At 41.9% G+C, this 18,498-nt stretch overlaps 1 protein-coding gene across 1 annotated transcript in view; it reads left to right on the top strand.

Annotated features, from left to right (window-relative positions):
* LOC138983114 (adenylate cyclase type 1-like) overlaps window positions 1-18,498 on the top strand; it is a 169,858-nt gene that overhangs the window by 90,439 nt on the left and 60,921 nt on the right. Inside the window, exons 3-4 of the mRNA XM_070356523.1 lie at window positions 3,650-3,921; window positions 10,610-10,721. Of these exons, the coding sequence (XP_070212624.1) occupies window positions 3,650-3,921; window positions 10,610-10,721 (384 nt within the window). The remainder of the gene's footprint in view (window positions 1-3,649; window positions 3,922-10,609; window positions 10,722-18,498) is intronic.

Here is an 18,498-nt window from a genome sequence, read left to right on the forward strand (position 1 = left end):
TTTTTTTTTATCTCCCACAATTCCGAGAGGAATGGGTCACGTGAGATAGAACGCGGGAATACGTCACTGAACGAATGGTTTCCGTCCTGTGAAGACGTGTTGGTGCACTGTCTCTCTTGCTTTGCTTTCATTTTCCTCTAACCTTTCTCTGTACAAGTTTTAGTTGTAGGTTAGTTGAAGTGTATTGACTATTTTGATTGTTTATCATTGTGTCAACTTGCAAGGTAAGGAAACAGTTTGGAGTTTTCGGTGTTTGTTGGTTTTTTGAACCGGGAACTTGTTGTTTCGCGTATGAATTTTATTCGTCGAAGCTAACACATGGAAATGTTAGGCGTCAGTCGGCGCGTTCATTGTTTTTGCAGGTGTGACCTACTATATTTGAGTCAGTTGGGATCGTTACTTGTTTTTGCACGTGTGACCTAAGGTCAGTCGGAATTGTGACTTGTTTTGGTAGGATGACATATTATTTTGGCTACGGAAATGAAGTACACGTTTGCTGACACAGTCAGTCACGATTTGCTGACATAGTCAGTCACGATTTGCTGAAGCAGCCTCTTTGTTTTTTCAGCAGCTGTCTCGATTACAGCAATTACTATCGCCTGAGGCGAACTATGGGCCACAGAAGGTCCGCTGTGCTAAGGCTGAGCACTAGTCCATTGAAGATTTGAAAATCTTTGCAGTGGATTTTAAATTGTTTTCATACTGTAACGGGGCGCTTGCTCGTCCCCAGGAATCAATATAACTTTTTCGTGTGGTTTTTGTTCGGAATATGGCGGACTCGGGAGGTGGTGAATGTGCTGCTGGCGGGAAGAAAACCGGCAAGAAACCGGCGAAAGCACAACCTTCTGAAGTGATACCGTCAGAAAAGACGGGAGTTGATCAGTCTCTTTCAATAGAGAAGAGCTCGTCTGGCCCACGTGATTGTGAAGTTACTCTGAAAATGGACAAAATTTTGGAGACAATGACTGCCTTGTCTGGCAGACTATCTGATTTGGAGAAAGTTGGTAAGCTTAATGCGACGCCTGTTGCTTCAACATCGCGTGGAACCGAGTCGCATGGAACCGAAAGCAGTTCGGCGCAAGAGTCGCAAGCGGATGGAGAAGACGGTGCTTCGGTTAGATTTGCTCATGAGCAGTTCGAAAATGAGTTTGATTCGGCTGAAGACACGGATGTTGCTTCGGACAATGATTTTGACGCAGGCATAGTAGTGGATACAGTTGGCGAGGGGATTCATCCATCTCTGGCAGATCGTTTTGAAGAAGGACTTCTTCTTCCATCAGATCGGGCACGTGTGCGAGACACTCTTCAGAACTATCCGCGGCCCAAAAATGTCACGTCGCTTCGAACGCCGACTCTCAATCGTGAATTAGATGGCAAACTGTTAGACAAGTTTGCAAAGAAAAGAGACTCGAACCTGTCCTTTGTTCAGGAACAAGTAGGTTGTACGCTGAAAATTATCGCTCAGCTTATGTCCGACCTCAAAGAAAAACCAGCAAGTCGGAAGTTGAGTGAGCGTGACAGCTTTAGCAAACTGGCCGATGCGGCTCGACTTCTTATGGCTTCACACAAGGACCTGTCACAAGTGCGGCGCGAAGCACTCAGGCCGACACTTAGCCAAGACTGCAGGGCCTTATGCAATGCGCAGCTAAATTTCAAACTGACGTCTAACGAGTTTTTGTTTGGGGAGGATCTAGCGAAAAGGGTCGACGATGCAGTGAAGAACAGGAAATTATCATCCACACTGTCACAGCCCCTTTCAAAAAACGCCACCAGAGGTCGTCAGTTCTACCAAGGGCGACCTCGACAACAGTTTCAGCAGAGACAACAGTACCAGCAGAGAAGAGGTGTCTCCAACCGACAGACAGGACACAAATTCTCTCCCAAGTTCCACTCCCAACAGAGCGGGATTCCCTCCAAGAAAACAAAACGGGATTAGAATCTAATATTTGTGCGCCAGCGGTTTCTATTTTTAGGGAACAGGTCAGTTCAAAATTTGTGAATACTCCTGAGAACTTTCATAGTGGAAAAGTCGCTGATCATTTGAATAGTTGGAGACAGTTAACCTCTGATAGATGGATCCTTCAGCAAGTCGCAGGAATTGAAATTGAATTTATGATCACTGGTGAACACATTCCAGACAGGAAAGAAATTAGATTTTCTTCTTCCGAGGATGAGCTAGTGGCTAATGAGGTAGCGAAGTTAGTGGAGAAACAGATTGTTCAAGAGGTGGATCAACGGCCAGATCAACTTTTATCCAGTATTTTCTTGCGTCAGAAAAAAGATGGTAGTCAAAGGGTGATTTTAAACCTAAAAAATTTGAATCAGACAATTGAAAAGATTCACTTCAAGATGTATACATTAAAAAACGCAGTGTCATTAATGAAAAAAGATTGCTTTTTTGCCTCAGTTGATCTAAAAGATGCATATTTCTCCATACGCATCGCTCCCAAGTTCAGAAAATATTTCAGATTTCAGTTTCATGGCAAAACTTTTGAGTTCCTGGCTCTTCCACAGGGATATCGTGATTCTCCCCGCATTTTCACGAAACTACTAAAGCCTGTATTGGCCCACTTACGTTTATCTGGCCATACCCTTCTGATATACATTGATGATACCCTTTTGCAAGGAGACACTTTTGAAGAATGCCAGGCAGCAGTGTTAGATACATGTGCTTTGTTGGATCGTTTGGGCTTTACTGTGCATCCTGTGAAGTCAGTATTTACACCTACTCAATGCATTGAGTTTTTAGGGTTTCAGCTTGATTCTCAGAACATGTTAGTTTCTCTGACCCCCCGGACAGTTGATAAAATTCGTACTAAGTGCGCTGATTTGGCTGGAAGAAAGAAATGTACAATTAGGCAGTTGGCTGAAGTTATCGGATATTTAGTGGCTGCCCAACCGGGTGTTTGGGTTGCACCTCTCTTTTTTAAACGATTAGAGATCGCAAAAAATGAAGCCCTTGCTGTTAGGAAAGGTGACTTTGATGCAGAACTTGTGGTTTCAGAACAAGTTCGTTCAGACCTTCTCTGGTGGATTGATAATGTAAAGCAATATCCTTCCCCTGTTAGCAGAGGCATACCTACTGTAATAGTAAAATCAGATGCTTCGAAAATAGGGTGGGGGGCGGAGTGTCAGGGTAGCACCACAGGTGGAATGTGGACCAAGGAAGAAGCTTTTGAACATATTAACTGTTTGGAACTTAAAGCAGCTTATTTTGCCTTGAAATCCCTTTGCAGGGGATTATGTCACTCTTACATTCAGTTACTTACAGACAATAGCACCACTGTTGCTTGTATTAATAACATGGGCAGCACAAAAGTTTTGTGCAACGACATTGCCAGAGACATTTGGTTGTGGTGCTTATCACATAGTAATTGTGTAACAGCAACACACTTACCGGGTTGCCTAAATATAGAGGCAGATGCAGAATCCCGTGTAGATAGACACAACATTGAATGGCATTTGGACACACAAGTGTTTGCAGAAGTCATCAATCGGTTTGGCTCTGTGATGTAGACTTATTTGCTTCTCGTGTTAACGCACAGTTAAGAAAGTATGTTTCATGGAAACCTGACCCAGATGCATTTGCCATTGATGCATTTTCCTTAGACTGGTCATTGTTCAAGGCGTTCTGTTTTCCGCCTTTCAGTCTCATTCCAAGAGTGCTCCAAAGGATAGAAGTCTTAGAGGCGGAGTGTGTGCTGGTGGTGCCATTATGGACAACGCAAGTGTGGTTCACGAAACTGTTGCGTCTACTAGTAGAACTGCCGGTCATGTTGCCCCGAAAAGAAAACTTACTCAGTCATCCACTGACAGGGGAGCACCATCCACTACTGAAGAAGATGAAACTAGTAGCATGTTCCTTGTCCGGACAGCCCTCCAGAAACAGGGAATTCAGGATGAAGCAACAGAAATTATCATGTCAGCCTGGAGAGAGGGTACAAAGCGTAACTACGAGTCATATTTCAAACGCTGGCTTCAGCATTGCCTTGAACGGGATAGAGATCCCTTTTGTGCCTCTCCACATGAGTTGATAAGGTTTTTAACGAAACTGTTCCAAGAAGGCAAAGGATACAGCAGTTTGAACATGGCACGAAGCGCTGTTTCCGCATTGTCCCTTCAGGATAATTGTTCAGTGGGTTGTCATCCACTGGTGAAGAAGTTTTTGAAAGGAGCTTTCAACAGACGGCCTGCTTTGCCCCGTACTTGTGTGACCTGGGACGCTAATCTAGTGCTAAATTTTTTAAAAGAATGGTCACCGGCAAAATTTTTATCGCTGGCGCAATTGACGCTTAAAACTGTGCTGTTGTGCTTGTTGGTCTCTAGTCAAAGGGGACAGGCGATTTGGTTGATGGACTTGCGTAACATGAGTTGGACAAAGGAAGATGTACGATGTAGGTTTGGGGATTTGCTCAAAACTTCTGGCCCAAACAAACATCAGAATGAAGTGGTATTTTGTGCTTTTCCGTCTGATTTGGCAATTTGTGTTGTACATTATTTGAAACAATATGTCAAAAGAACTCGTGCATTTAGAGGAACGGAAACGAGACTCTTTATCAGTTGGACAGCCCCTCACAAAGCGGTGTCGAGAGATACTATCCGTCGATGGACAAAGATTGGATTACAAAAAGCGGGTATTGACATGACAATATTTACGCCGCATTCAACTCGTTCCGCTGCATCTAGTAAAGCTGCAAGTAAAATTCCTCTGGCAACCATTCTGAAGACTGTTGGTTGGCGTCGGGCTAACACCTTCACAACTTTTTACAAGAAACCAGTGGACAGTGGGAGGAGTTTTGGACAGGCTGTTCTGTCATGAAGAATTGGGGTAGGTTTATATGTACAGTATTTCAATTCATCGACAGTGCTAGGGTGTAAATGTTGCAGACTTTAAAGTCTCACGTGACCCATTCCTCTCGGAATTGTGGGAGATAAAATTACATAATTATGACGAGCTTACCTGAGTAAGTGAAGTCTAATTGTGGTTTTATCGACCACAATGTAGAGAGGAAAGGGATTACGTGCCTCGCCCTAAGTTGTCTTCAGAGTTATACTGATAACCGTTTTCCCTCCCTATCCCTTTCCTCTCTCTTTCTCTTTTTTCTGCACCATTTACACGTCGTTAAACAGTGACGTATTCCCGCGTTCTATCTCACGTAATCCCTTTCCTCTCTACATTGTGGTCGATAAAACCACAATTAGACTTCACTTACTCAGGTAAGCTCGTCATAATTATGTAAGTAATAAAGTTCAAAGTTCAAAGTTCTCTCTCTCTCAGTTTAATAAATAAAATGTCTTAAATCCACCTCTTTCGTCTCGTAGGTCCGAGTCACATTCACACATACACACATATGACTTACAAACAAACAGATACACACACACACACACACACACACACACACACACACACACACACACACACACACACACACACATACACACACACACATACACACACGCATGCACACACACACAAAAAAACACATACACACAAATACACACACACTCTCTCACACACACACGCACACACACACACACACACTTACACGCACGCGCGCACCAACACACACAGAAACACAAACCCCCACCTTTCTACACCGACACACACGCACGCACACACACACAAACCCCCAACCCCTCCACACCAACGCACGAACACCCAACCCCAATCCCACCAAACATACACACACACTTTGAATCCTTCCTCCACGAACACCCTCATTTGCCTCGCAAACCGTTGCTCAGTTGAAGGAAAGTGTTGCAGGCAAGTCGAGTCGGAACACCAAGTCTACCTCGTTCATCAAAGACAGTCTCTCTCCCTGATGATGTTTGTGTGCTCGTCTCGAGGAGAAGGGAAACGTGGACCTAGGACGTAACTTTCAGGAAATTAGAGGGAAAAGAGCGAAAGATGAGAGAGCGAGAGACTGAGGGATTGAGAGAGACAGAGAGACAGAGACAGAGAGACCGAGACAGAGACCGAGACCGAGAGACAGGGGGAGGGAAACACAGAGATAGATACTGAGAGAGAGGATAAAATAAGATAAATCTTGCCGAAGACATTAGACAGACACACAGACACACACAAATATAGAGAGAGGGTGGGGGAAGGATGGAGGGAGGGAGTGAAAGAGAGAGAGAGAGAGAGAGAGAGAGAGAGAGAGAGAGAGAGAGTACAAGAGAGAGACAGACAGATACAGAGACAGAGACGTAAGACGTAAGACGTAAGACATTTTATTGATTAAACACACAAGGTTCATTTCAACGGGGAGGGGGGGGGGGGTCAGTAATACATGCCGTGTGTTTGTATTTATGGACAATCACCCGGTTTTATCTCTTTCTCTCTAACATATATATACTCACACGAACGCACGCACGCTCTCACTCTCTCTCTCTCACTCTCTTTCTCTTAAACATAAAGACATATCCAGCGCATGAATTAACAATATGGATAGGTGCAACGACAAACAAGTTTACAGTGCTAACATACATTATCGGCTTTCAATCATGTTCTATCGTTCCACGGCACAAACTCTCTCTCTCTCTCTCTCTCTCTCATTTTCTCTCTCTCTCTTTCTCTCTCTCTCTCTCTCTCTCTCTCTCTCTCTCTCTCTCTCTCTCTTTCTAACCTACAAACATTTCCAGCGCATAAATCAACATAAATCAACAATTTGAATAGGTACAATATCAACACAGGTGTACTACACCAGCATACATTATTTGCAATCAAACCTGCTCTAACATTCAACGGCACAAACTATGTACAGAGACAGAGAGAGACACAGAGTGAGAGAGAGAGAGAGAGAGATAGAGAGAGAGACTGAGAGAGACAGAGAGACAGAGAGAGAGAGAGAGAGAGACTGAGAGAGACAGACTGAGAGAGACAGACAGTGAGAGAGAGAGAGAGAGATAGAAAGAGAGAGTATAGCGTCACAGTTTTCTTCAGTCTCTGGCTCGTCCTTATATCCGTACTCCTCTGACTTTATTATCCACTCTCCTCTCCCACAGGAAAGAACAAGTCGCGTAAGGCGAAATTACTATAATTAGTCAAGCTGTGGAACTCGCAGAATGAAACTGAACGCACTGCATTTTTTCACAATGACCGTAGTCCGCCGCTCGTGCAAAAGGCAGTGAAAGTGACGAGCCTGTTTTAGCGCGGTAGCGGTTGCGCTGTGCTGCATAGCACGCTTTACTGTACCTCTCTTCGTTTTAACTTTCTGAGCGTGTTTTTAATCCAAACATATCATATCTATTATGTTTTTGGAATCAGAAACGGACAAGGAATACGATGAACTTGTTTTTAAAACGATTTCGGAAATTTAATTTTATCATAAGTTTTATATTTTTAATTTTCAGAACTTGATTTTAATCCGAATACAACATATTTATATGTTTTTGGAATGAGAACATGATAAAGAATAAAATAAAAGTAATTTTGGATCGTTTTATAAAAAAATAATTTTAATTACAATTTTCAGCCTAAAATTGACTAACTGTAAAAACTAACAACAACACAAACACAAAACAGCTGAGTTCATTGATTATTTACGAGCAACTTCATTGTCTGCGGTTGGTTTCTTGTCTTTTCGTTCTTTCTTTGTGTGCTGTCGTTGATTTTTTTCACTCTTGGCTCAGACCCATCTCTTTTAGAGGTCGAGTGGTTTGGTACGCGCAAGATCACACAAATGTACAGTCATTTATGAATCCGCCAGAGAATCGCTCCGCCATGTGCAGGTCTTCAGAGAAAAAAAGATCCCTTCCCATGACAATGTACACAAACGGAGATGCCAGAGCGTTCTGCCGTGTCCTTTTGTCTATTGGGGATGGATACATGCCAATTATCCTCTTTTTACATTTAGTCAAGTTTTGACTAAATGTTTTAACATAGAGTGGGAATCGAGACGAGGGTCGTGGTGTATGTGTGTCTGTGTGTGTGTCTGTGCGTGTGTGTGTGTGTAGAGCGATTCAGAGTAAACTACTGGACCGATCTTTATGAAATTTGACATGAGAGTTCCTGGGTATGATATCCCCAGAAGTGTTTTTCTTTTTTTCGATAAATGTCTTTGATGACGTCATATCCGGCTTTTTGTAAAAGTTGAGGCGGCACTGTCACACCTTCATTTTTCAACCAAAGTGATTGAAATTTTGGCCAAGCAATCTTCGACGAAGGCCGAACTTCGGTATTGCATTTCAGCATGGAGGCTTAAAAATTAATTAATGACTTTGGTCATTTAAAAACTGAAAATTGTAATTAAAATTATTTTTTTATAAAACGATCCAAAATTACTTGTATCTTATTCTTCAACATGTTCTGATGCAAAAAACATATAAATATGTTATATTCGGATTAAAAACAAGCTCTGAAAATAAATATAAAAATTATGATTAAAATTAAATTTCCGAAATCGTTTTAAAAACAAGTTCATCTTATTCCTTGTCGGTTCCTCATTCCAAAAACATATAGATATGTATGTTTGGATTAAAAACACGCTCAGAAAGTTAAAACGAAGAGAGGTACAGTAAAGCGTGCTATGCGGCACAGCGCAACCGCTACCGCGCTAAACAGGCTCGTCACTTTCACTTCCTTTTGCACTAGTGGCGGACTACGGTCATTGTGAAAAAATGCAGCGCGTTCAGTTTCATTCTGTGAGTTCCACAGCTTGACTAAATATAGTAATTTCGCCTAACGCGACTTGTTACATTTAGTCAAGTTTTGACTAAATGTTTTAACATAGAGGGGAAATCGAGACGAGGGTCGTGGTGTATGTGTGTCTGTGTGTGTGTGTGTCTGTGCGTGTGTGTGTGTAGAGCGATTCAGAGTAAACTACTGGACCGATCTTTATGAAATTTTACATGAGAGTTTCTGGGTATGATATCCCCAGACGGTTTTTTTTCATTTTTTCGATAAATGTCTTTTATGACGTCATATCCGGCTTTTTGTAAAAGTTGAGGCGGCACTGTCACACCCTCATTTTTCAATCAAATTGATTGAAATTTTGGCCAAGCAATCTTCGACGAAGGCCGGACTTCGGTATTGCATTTCAGCTTGGTGGCTTAAAAATTAATTGATGACTTTGATCATTAAAAATCTTAAAGTTGTAATAATGGGTTTTTTTATATATATAAAACGATCCAAATTTACGTTTATCTTATTCTACATCATTTCCTGATTCCAAAAACATATAAAAATGTTATATTTGGATTAAAAACAAGCTCTGAAAATTAAACATATAAAAACTATGATCAAAATTAAATTTCCAAAATCGATTTAAAAACAATTTCATCTTATTCCTTGTCGGTTCCTGATTCCAAAAACATATAGATATGATATGTTTGGATTAAAAACACGCTCAGAAAGTTAAAACGAAGAGAGGTACAGAAAAGCGTGCTATGCAGCACAGCGAAACCACTACCGCGCTGAACAGGCTCGTCAGTTTCACTCCGTTATGCACAAGCGGCGGACTACGGTCATTGTGAAAAAATGCAGTGCGTTCAGTTTCATTCTGTGAGTTCCACAGCTTGACTAAATGTAGTAATTTCGCCTTACGCGACTTGTTTTGGCTTGTGTTGTGTTTGTGTGGGTTTGTTGTTGGTTTTTAGTGTGACTTCTATTGGGTACAATTGTGTAGTTTTTGTCACGTTTGTTTTGTTTTGCTTTTCTTTTCCTTTTGTGTGGCTTGTTTGTTTCTAATTGCTTTCTAGTCTTCTTGTGTACTGTGAATTGCTGTATACTTCTTATTTCTGTTTACGTGTGCGCATTGTTTTGATAGTGAACAGCCTCTCTCTCTCTCTCTCTCTCTCTCTCTCTCTCTCTCTCTCTCTCTCTCTCTCTCTCTCTCTCTCTCTCTCTCTCTCTCTCTCTCTCTCTCTCTCTCTCTCTCTCTCTCTCTCAGCAAAATCACTTTACCGTGTCTCCTTATTACTTTTCGTTTAGAGCTTGCAATTACACATATCTGTCAAAAACTCAACGAACCGAACCGACGTTACACTCTTCATAAATCACAAATGCACACATTGAGCTAAAGCACCAGACCTGTATAATCCTGAATGTTATTTTCATTTTTTTCCCAGGATTTTATTTGCTGACATTATTGGGTTTACCTCTCTCTCTTTCTTTCTTTCTCTCCCTCTCCTCTCTCTCCTCTCTCTCTCCTCTCTCTCTCTCTCTCTCACTCTCTCTCTCTCTCTCTTTCTCTCTCCTCTCTCTCCTCTCTTTCTCTCTCCTCTCTTTCTCTCTCTCTCTTTCTCTCTCTCTCTCTCTCTCTCTCTCTCTCTCTCTTGCTCCCTCTCTCAATCTCTCTCTCTCTCTCTCTCGCTCTCTCTCTCTCAATCTTCCTCTCTCTCTCTCGCTCTCTCTTGCTCTCTCTTGCTCTCTCTCTCTCTCTCTCGCTCTCTCTCTCTTTCTCTCTCCTTTCGCTCTCTCCTTTCGCTCTCTCCTCTCGCTCTCTCTTCTCTCTCTCTCCTCTCTCCCTCCTCTCTCTCTCTTTTTCTCTCTCTCCTCCATCTCTCTCTCCCCCTATCTCTCTGTCAGCGAAATGAATATTACTTTTCATTCAGTGCTTACAATTTTAGATGTCTCTTTTACATGTTATTTTCATTTTCTGTTTTTCAGGATTCTCTTTGCCGACATTGTTGGATTTACGGCGCTGGCATCGCAGTGTACGGCTCAGGAGCTCGTGCGAATCCTCAATGAACTGTTCGGCCGTTTTGACCAGCTAGCAAAGGTAAGCACTTTGAAGCACTTGTCATCTTTGCGTTATAGACACTTCTCAAGTTGTTGTCGTTGTTGTTGTTGTTGGTGTTGATGTTGTTGGTGGTGGTGGTGGTGTTGTTGTAGTATTTTTCTTCTTCTTCTTCTTCTTCTTCTTCTTCTTCTTCTTCTTCTTCTTCTTCTTCTTCTTCTTCTTCTTCTTGTTTAGCCTAACAATCGCGGGGCTATTTGGCACAAAGAAACTGACGTTGTTATCCAAATGGGAAAAGTGCATGCACGATCGTTTTGAATCACCACCCCCTATTGGCAGCCGTACTTTTTATTTAGAGAAGGTCACTCTGATATGGTTGTAACTTTAGGTTTTACTTTAATGTTCACAGTTATGATGATGATCACCTGCAGTCCCTTCTCATGTTCAGCAATTCTCATTCGCTGTCTCAGAGTCATCACCGTCAATATGATTGTGCATTCCCTTCTTTTCCTTATCATCATCATCATCATCATCATCATCATCATCATCATCATCATCATCATCATCATCATCATCATCATCATCATCATCGGTAACAGCAGTAGCAGCATAAGTGGAGGTGGTTAAGGCTAAACGAACTCGAGTCCCATTCTGTTCACGTTGTTATCGCCGTATTCAACGCCGTTTGTCCCGTTAGGCTTGTGCAACATTCCAACACCAGCAACAGACTTTTCACTTGAACACAAAGCAACAAGGAACAAACAGTCTGCGACATGCACATCGAACACACTATCCCGACAACACAACATCTGGAAAAGTTCTGTTGTTCTTCACCTCCATAGTGGAGTAAATCACCCGAGGAAGGTTGAGAGTGTTCAGATGTCAAACGACCTTATTGTCGCTCCACGGGTTACCATGTAGGTAAACACACAGGGGCATTGCAGCGTAACCTTTCCTCAAACAATCCAACCCTCATCCGTCTCGTGAACAGTACTGTGGAAAACCAGGACAGGTGGGAACCGCCTTGGCTGCAGCACACAGAGACGGAACGTTTTGCTGGATGCAATTTCTGACGCATTCTTCTTTTCTTCTCCTTTTTGTGTGTGGCTGAATCATGTTACTGCATTTAAAACCTTTTTAGGCCGAAGGTTGATCAAATATATATGGTATTGCTTTATTTGGACACAAAGCATAACTAAGAAAGACAGATCGCTGATGTCTAAATTAAACGGCGAAGTATAAAAATACTGTCATGGCCGTGTTAGCCATAACTCAGCATAGTTAGCCATAACTCAGCATAGATCCGACCAGGTCTGTTTGGTGTTTTGTTTGTACAGAGGTAAAGAACATTATTTAACTTAGATCTGCAACTAGGATGTTTGTTATGCAGAGTATAGTAGGAATCTGTAGCGGAATTAAGTTAGTAATTGACACCTATATTCCGTTTTGTGAAATCAGTTCGGCCAACAATTCCAGGGTGTTGATTATTGTCATGCTCTTATATATATATACAAGTCCAAATAAAAGGATGCTTCTATCCAGCTATAGATATATATATGTACTCATCTAGGATGGATTTCATGATAGTTTATACGGGAGGACTGTTTTGTTTGTTTGTTTATCTGATAACAATATCACGCTCGGAGTTCAAAATTTACAAAAAAGATGCTCTTATAAGAGAGAAATTACAGAGTGCAATGGTAAACAATACTACATACGTGGTTTTTCCCTCTCTTTGTTTTTTTTCGCAGAAAAATGTATGTGTTTGGGAAACGGCCAACGAATGTGGGAAACGCTTCAACGCGCTAACTACGTCTCCAGGTGTAAAAAGGTGCTTTGTGTGTTTACGTTTAGAGGTTTACCTGCTGAAGAGCATGGCCCTATGGGACAATGTGTTATGGTTGGTACGGTGTGGAACAAGAAGGAGCTTGTGGGAGAGTGAAAATCTCCGGAATAATGACCGAAGAGGATTTTAATGTTTATGTTTCCTTACCTGGGGATAGCTTTAACCGGTAGTTTCTAGTATTCTGCCAGTTGAAATATGAAAATGAAAGGGACAAAAACGAAAACAAACCGGTAACTCATAAAAGTTACTACTTGTTATCACCAATAATGCTCACCCATTGTTATATAGGCAAGTTTTTGTTTTTTTAAATACATTTAGAAATAGTATTGCTAATGATATAGGTATATTTAAAGTAGAAACATTAATATAAAAAGCAGGAAAACAAAAGAAGAAAAAAATCAATGAAGAAGGATGCTCCCCGCCAAAAAAAAAAAAAAAAAAACAAGAGAGACAAAAAAGAAAGGGTTGAAGCAACTGAGATTTAAAAATTTTTTTAAAACAAAAAAGCTCACCCAACACTCAGTGAGATAATGTTTTTAGAAGCAAAGATATATTCCTTCCTGTGAAATCATTCGCATAATATAAGAGCATATCTCTTCACTTGGACACATACCAAAAATCCACATCCGGTGTATAGAGTTGGACTTTTTTTGCCGAACTAATTTCGCATAGGTTAGTAGAGTACCTCTAATGTCCGTTACAAAATTCAGCATGTAGAGTTTTGTGCGTATGAAGGGTGCTCTTAATTCTAGTTAAACCCTTTACGACTATATGGGTTGTTAATTCATAAGATGGTCTGCACACAGAAAAAGACAATATTTCAGACTTGTGATCGAGTTGTGTGTAAAGACAGCTGGTTGCATGCGGGACTGCCGTGTGCAGGTGAAAGACCCTCCCACTCCTTTTCGTTTTTCCTCCAAGATCTGTCTTTTTGTCAGTCTGACGTGCAACACCCCCCCCCCCCCCCCCCCTCACCCACGTACACACGCACGCACGGACGCACGCACGCACACACACACACACACATACACACACACACACACACACACACGAAGGACGCATGCACACACACGCATGCATGCACGCACGTACGCACGTAAGCACGCATATATACACACACACACACACACACACACACACATACACACACACACACACACACGCCCACACACACCCACACACTCACACACACACACACACACACACACACACACACACACACACACACATACACACACACACACACAGAAGGAGACAAAATAAGAAACGTGATTTTCACCACTTTTATAACCACCACAACCATCACCACCACCAAAACCATTAGTTGTAGCTATAAAGTGAGCAGATGTTTGCATCTCTGTCTTTCTGGCTGGTGCATGGTGTAATCCGACTCTTGACCGAGTGCATTTCTGGTTTGCAATTGGCTCAATCACAGACCCGAGGAAACATGATAAATGTGACTTGACCAACATGTTAAGAAGCAGGCAGGGGATGAATCGAAAAAAAAAAAAAAAAGTCGCGTAAGGCGAAATTACTACATTTAGTCAAGCTGTGGAACTCACAGAATGAAACTGAACCTACTGCGTTTTTTCACAATGACCGTAGTCCGCCGCTAGTGCAAAAGGCAGTGAAAGTGACGAGCCTGTTCAGCGCGGAAGCGGTTGCGCTGTGCTGTATAGCACGCTTAACTGTACCTCTCTTCGTTTTAACTTTCTGAGCGTGTTTTTGATCCAAACATATCATATCTATATGTTTTTGGAATCATAAACCGACAAGGAATAAGATGAAATTGTTTTTAAAACGATTTCGGAAATTTAATTTTAATCATAATTTTTATATTTTTAATTTTCAGAGCTTGTTTTTAATCCGAATATAACATATTTATATGTTTTTGGAATCAGAACATGATGAAGAATAAAATAAAAGTATTTTGGATCGTTTTATAAAAAAAATAATTTTAATTACAATTTTCAGATTTTTAATGACCAAAGTCATTAATTAATTTTTAAGCCTCCATGCTGAAATGCAATACCGAAGTCCGGCCTTCGTCGAAGATTGCTTGGCCAAAATTTCAATCAATTTGATTGAAAAATGAAGGTGTGACAGTGCCGCCTCAACGTTTACAAAAAGCCGGATATGACGTCATGAAAGACATTTATCGAAAAATGAAAAACACGTCTGGGGATTTCATACCCAGGAACTCTCATGTCAAATTTCATAAAGATCGGTCCAGTAGTTTACTCTGAATCGCTCTGCACACACACACGCACAGACAGACAGAAACACACACACACACATACACCACGACCCTCGTCTCGATTCCCCCTCTATGTTAAAACTTGACTAAATGTTAAAAAAAAAGGGGGGGGTTGGGAGGGAGAGAGAGAGAGAGAGAGAGAGAGAGAGAGAAAAAGATAGAGAGAAAGAGAGAGAGAGAGAGAGAGAGAGAGAGAGAGAGAGAGAGAGAGAGAGAGAGAGAGAGAGAGAGAGAGGTAAACAAAAAACTTTCCAAGCACAGCATCCAACAATGTCTGTGATCAAGTTGAAACACAGAAGAGGAAGGAATAAAAGTTCCATTGAAACTGATTGTTTGCAACGGAAACACGGAAGAAAACAACCCAACTGTATGAAACTCGCAGCATAAAAGAGAAAAAGGATACATTCTGTCGACACGATCTGATTGTTTTCTGAGAGATGCAACGCGTGAGAGTGTAATGTGAAATGTGGAAGACATGAAAAAGGAAAGATAAAAACCATCAACACAGAAGAGCGAGCTTAGCAATGTACAAATGATTGACACGCACGCAGGCAGACACGCAGGCACGCACACATGCACGCACGCACGCATGCACAAGCGCACACGCGCACAAGCGCACACGCACACACGCGCACACACACACACACACACGCACACACACACACACACACACACACACACACACACACACACACACACTCACACAAGCACACACTCACATGCACACACATACACACACACTTGACACAAACACGTTTTTCAATGATTAAACGGAGAACGAAATTCATGCATTATCAAAGTAATAGTTTGATTTTCATCTTCCATGTCATGGAGAAGGAAACTTGCACATAACACCAGCCCCGCAAATAAACCTCGAAGCTGTGAACCGCGCGCGCTCCTCTCTTTTTTACTAATTCAAAATCACTTTTCTCCTGATAAGAACAAGAGCAAAACGGTAAAAGTAGAGAAACCAATGATTGAGAACGAGAACATAAATGCAACATCAAAAGAATGGGATGGACTTACAGAAACATAATGTCAGAAGATCGAAACGAAAAACGTAGCACCTCACACAGAATTAGAAGGAGAACGGAAATATCATTAAAAAACATAAATTGTTAATCAAGTGAGAGGGAGCGCAAGAAACAGCATGGCAGACGGGAAAAAGATAGACAAAAACTAAGAATGGGACAGATAAGAAACATAGCACTCTTAAGAATGGGAGGCAGTATGAAGAAAAAAAAGAAGGAGAAAAAGAAAGAAAAAAAAGATGAAGAAGAGCACAAGGAAAAAAGCCGTGGAAGTTGTTGAAAACGAGATGGATATCTAAAACAGAACATACAGATAAAAGAAGAAGAAGAAGAAGAAAAAGACCAACAACAACTGCAACAACAACAACACCAACACTAACAACAACAACACAAACAACAACAACAACAAAAGCACAAAGAAAAAAGCCGTGGAAGTTGCTAAGAACCAGATGGATAACATAAACAGAACATAAAATAATGGGAAGGAGCATTTAGAAACATAACACCGTATAGAAGAAGAACAAGAAAAAGAAGAACAAGAACAAGGACAACGTGTGTGCTACGGGTGAATAATAACAAGAACAAGAACAAAAACAAGAGCAAGAACAAGAATAAGAACACAAAGAAGAGGAAGAAGAACAAGAACGAGAACAACAAGAACAAGAACAACTAGAACAAGAAGAAGAAGAACACAAAGACAAAAGCAGTGGAAGTCACAAAGAAATCCATTCTGCCGGTGTGGGCCGGACAGACACGCCAGCATTCTCCTTTCTTCCCGTTTAAGATGCCGCAGATGTCTGCAAGGGAGGTAATTCTCGCATCAAAGGGCGGAAACTGAAAATAGAAATCAAGGGAGATTATTTAGATCAAGAGCCGTAAATGAAAGGGATGGAACTGCGAGCGAACACAGGTGATAGCAAGTGCTTTCCGAAGGGGAGAAAGGGGTTCGAATTCAGCTGACATTTGTCTCGTTGCTGTTTAACACGGATGTTTGGTTGCGATGCTTTACTTGTCCACGTTCAAAGGGAAAGGCGGAGGTCAAGCAATTGATTCTTAAGTTTAAAAAGAAAGCTGTCTGAGAGACGTAGTGGTACATAGAGTTTATTGTCATCATCGTACGTTTGGTTCGTTATTGTGTGTGTGGATGTAATACCACCCGCAATAGTCACTGTCCAGAGCAAGCACCCTCAATAAAATGTAACTGTTCAAAAACAGATTGCCCAACAAGCAGACTGACGATCTAGAATTGCCTTCAAACTGTCGTTCCTCTGCGTGTTCCACTGAGGTATTTATCCCTGGGAGAAAAACAAAACATGAAAATCTCCACCCGAGAGGCCCAGACATCCAGAGTGCCCAAACAAGAGTGTGCCCCCCCCCCCCCCCACACACACACACCTTCACATCCCCCTATCCCCCAAAACTCCACCCCACCGAGTCCAAGAACTTCAGCAGCGGAGGTTTTTTTTCGTCGACTTCAAGACTCAAGACTCAAAAGTTTACTGTCCTTATAAAAACAAGGAAAATTGCCATGCAGTGTCAGGCGATCAGGCTTCCCCCCTCGCTTGCTTCTCTTTCTGTTATTCTGGGTGTTCCACTGATGCAACAAAGGTGATTCATTCATGTTTTGTATAACTGTGTTCCATCCCCAGGTATGTTCTTAAAAACTCCCCCCTACACCCCAGAAATGCAGCAAACCATAAAGGCAAAAGGGCATACGATCAACTGAAGATGTCCCAGGCTAGTAGCCTGGAATATCTTTGATACGATCATTATATAATGCTATACGTGGGTGTAGGTAGGCCCATCTTGTATACGTGTACAATGTGTTCTCGTTCATGTGTTTATCAAAAAAGAAGAGTGTCTTTTGCATTCCGCGACAGGCGTATCGAGCATTCACTGAACTGTTTGCCAAGATCCAGAGACGCACAGCGAGTTTTTATGTGGCAGCAGGTAGGCAGGTATTCCGGTGCCAGCACAAAAGAGGCTGAAAGAAGCTGAGTAGCAAAACTTTAGGAGGGGGGTACGAGGGACGGTTGCCCAAGTGTGTTTCCAGGTGCAAATCGTTGCTGAGTGTGAATCTGTGCTTACGCGATATTCATCGCTCATGGCGGCTCGGAATCCTTTGTGTATGGGTGTGATTGTCTTTGTTCTGTGGATAAAGAGTAAGGGAGGATGTTTAGGAGGTGGGTGGGTAGGTACGAAGAATGGGGTGGGGTGGGGCGTTTGGGGATGTAGATATGGTGCATTGCGAGTGCATGTATAATTTTTGTATGTTTTGGGGTATCTTTTTATTGCGTGCACATGTCCGTACGGTTTGTGAACTAGTGGATTTAATGTGTGTGTGTGTGTGTGTGTGTGTGTGTGTGTGTGTGTGTGTGTGTGTGTGTGTGTGTAGGGGAGGGGTGTTCATGCATGCGTGCGTGCGTAAGTGTGTGTGTGTGTTTGTGTGTATGTGTGCGTGCGTGCGTGCGTGTGCGTGCGTGTGTGTGTGTGTGTGTGTGTGTGTGTGTGTGTGTGTGTGTGGCAATAAATCTAACCTACCCGTTGAAAACCTATTGCAGATTATCTTTACTTCTGAATACATGTTTTGATAATTATTTTCTACATACGATTGAATATCAGTGGTCTCTCTGTGTCTGTATGTCTGTCTGTGTGCCTGCCGGTCTGTCTGTACGTCTGCCTCCC

This window comes from Littorina saxatilis, linkage group LG12, assembly GCF_037325665.1.
Source record: "Littorina saxatilis isolate snail1 linkage group LG12, US_GU_Lsax_2.0, whole genome shotgun sequence".
In the NCBI taxonomy this organism is placed as follows: Eukaryota; Metazoa; Mollusca; class Gastropoda; order Littorinimorpha; family Littorinidae; genus Littorina; species Littorina saxatilis.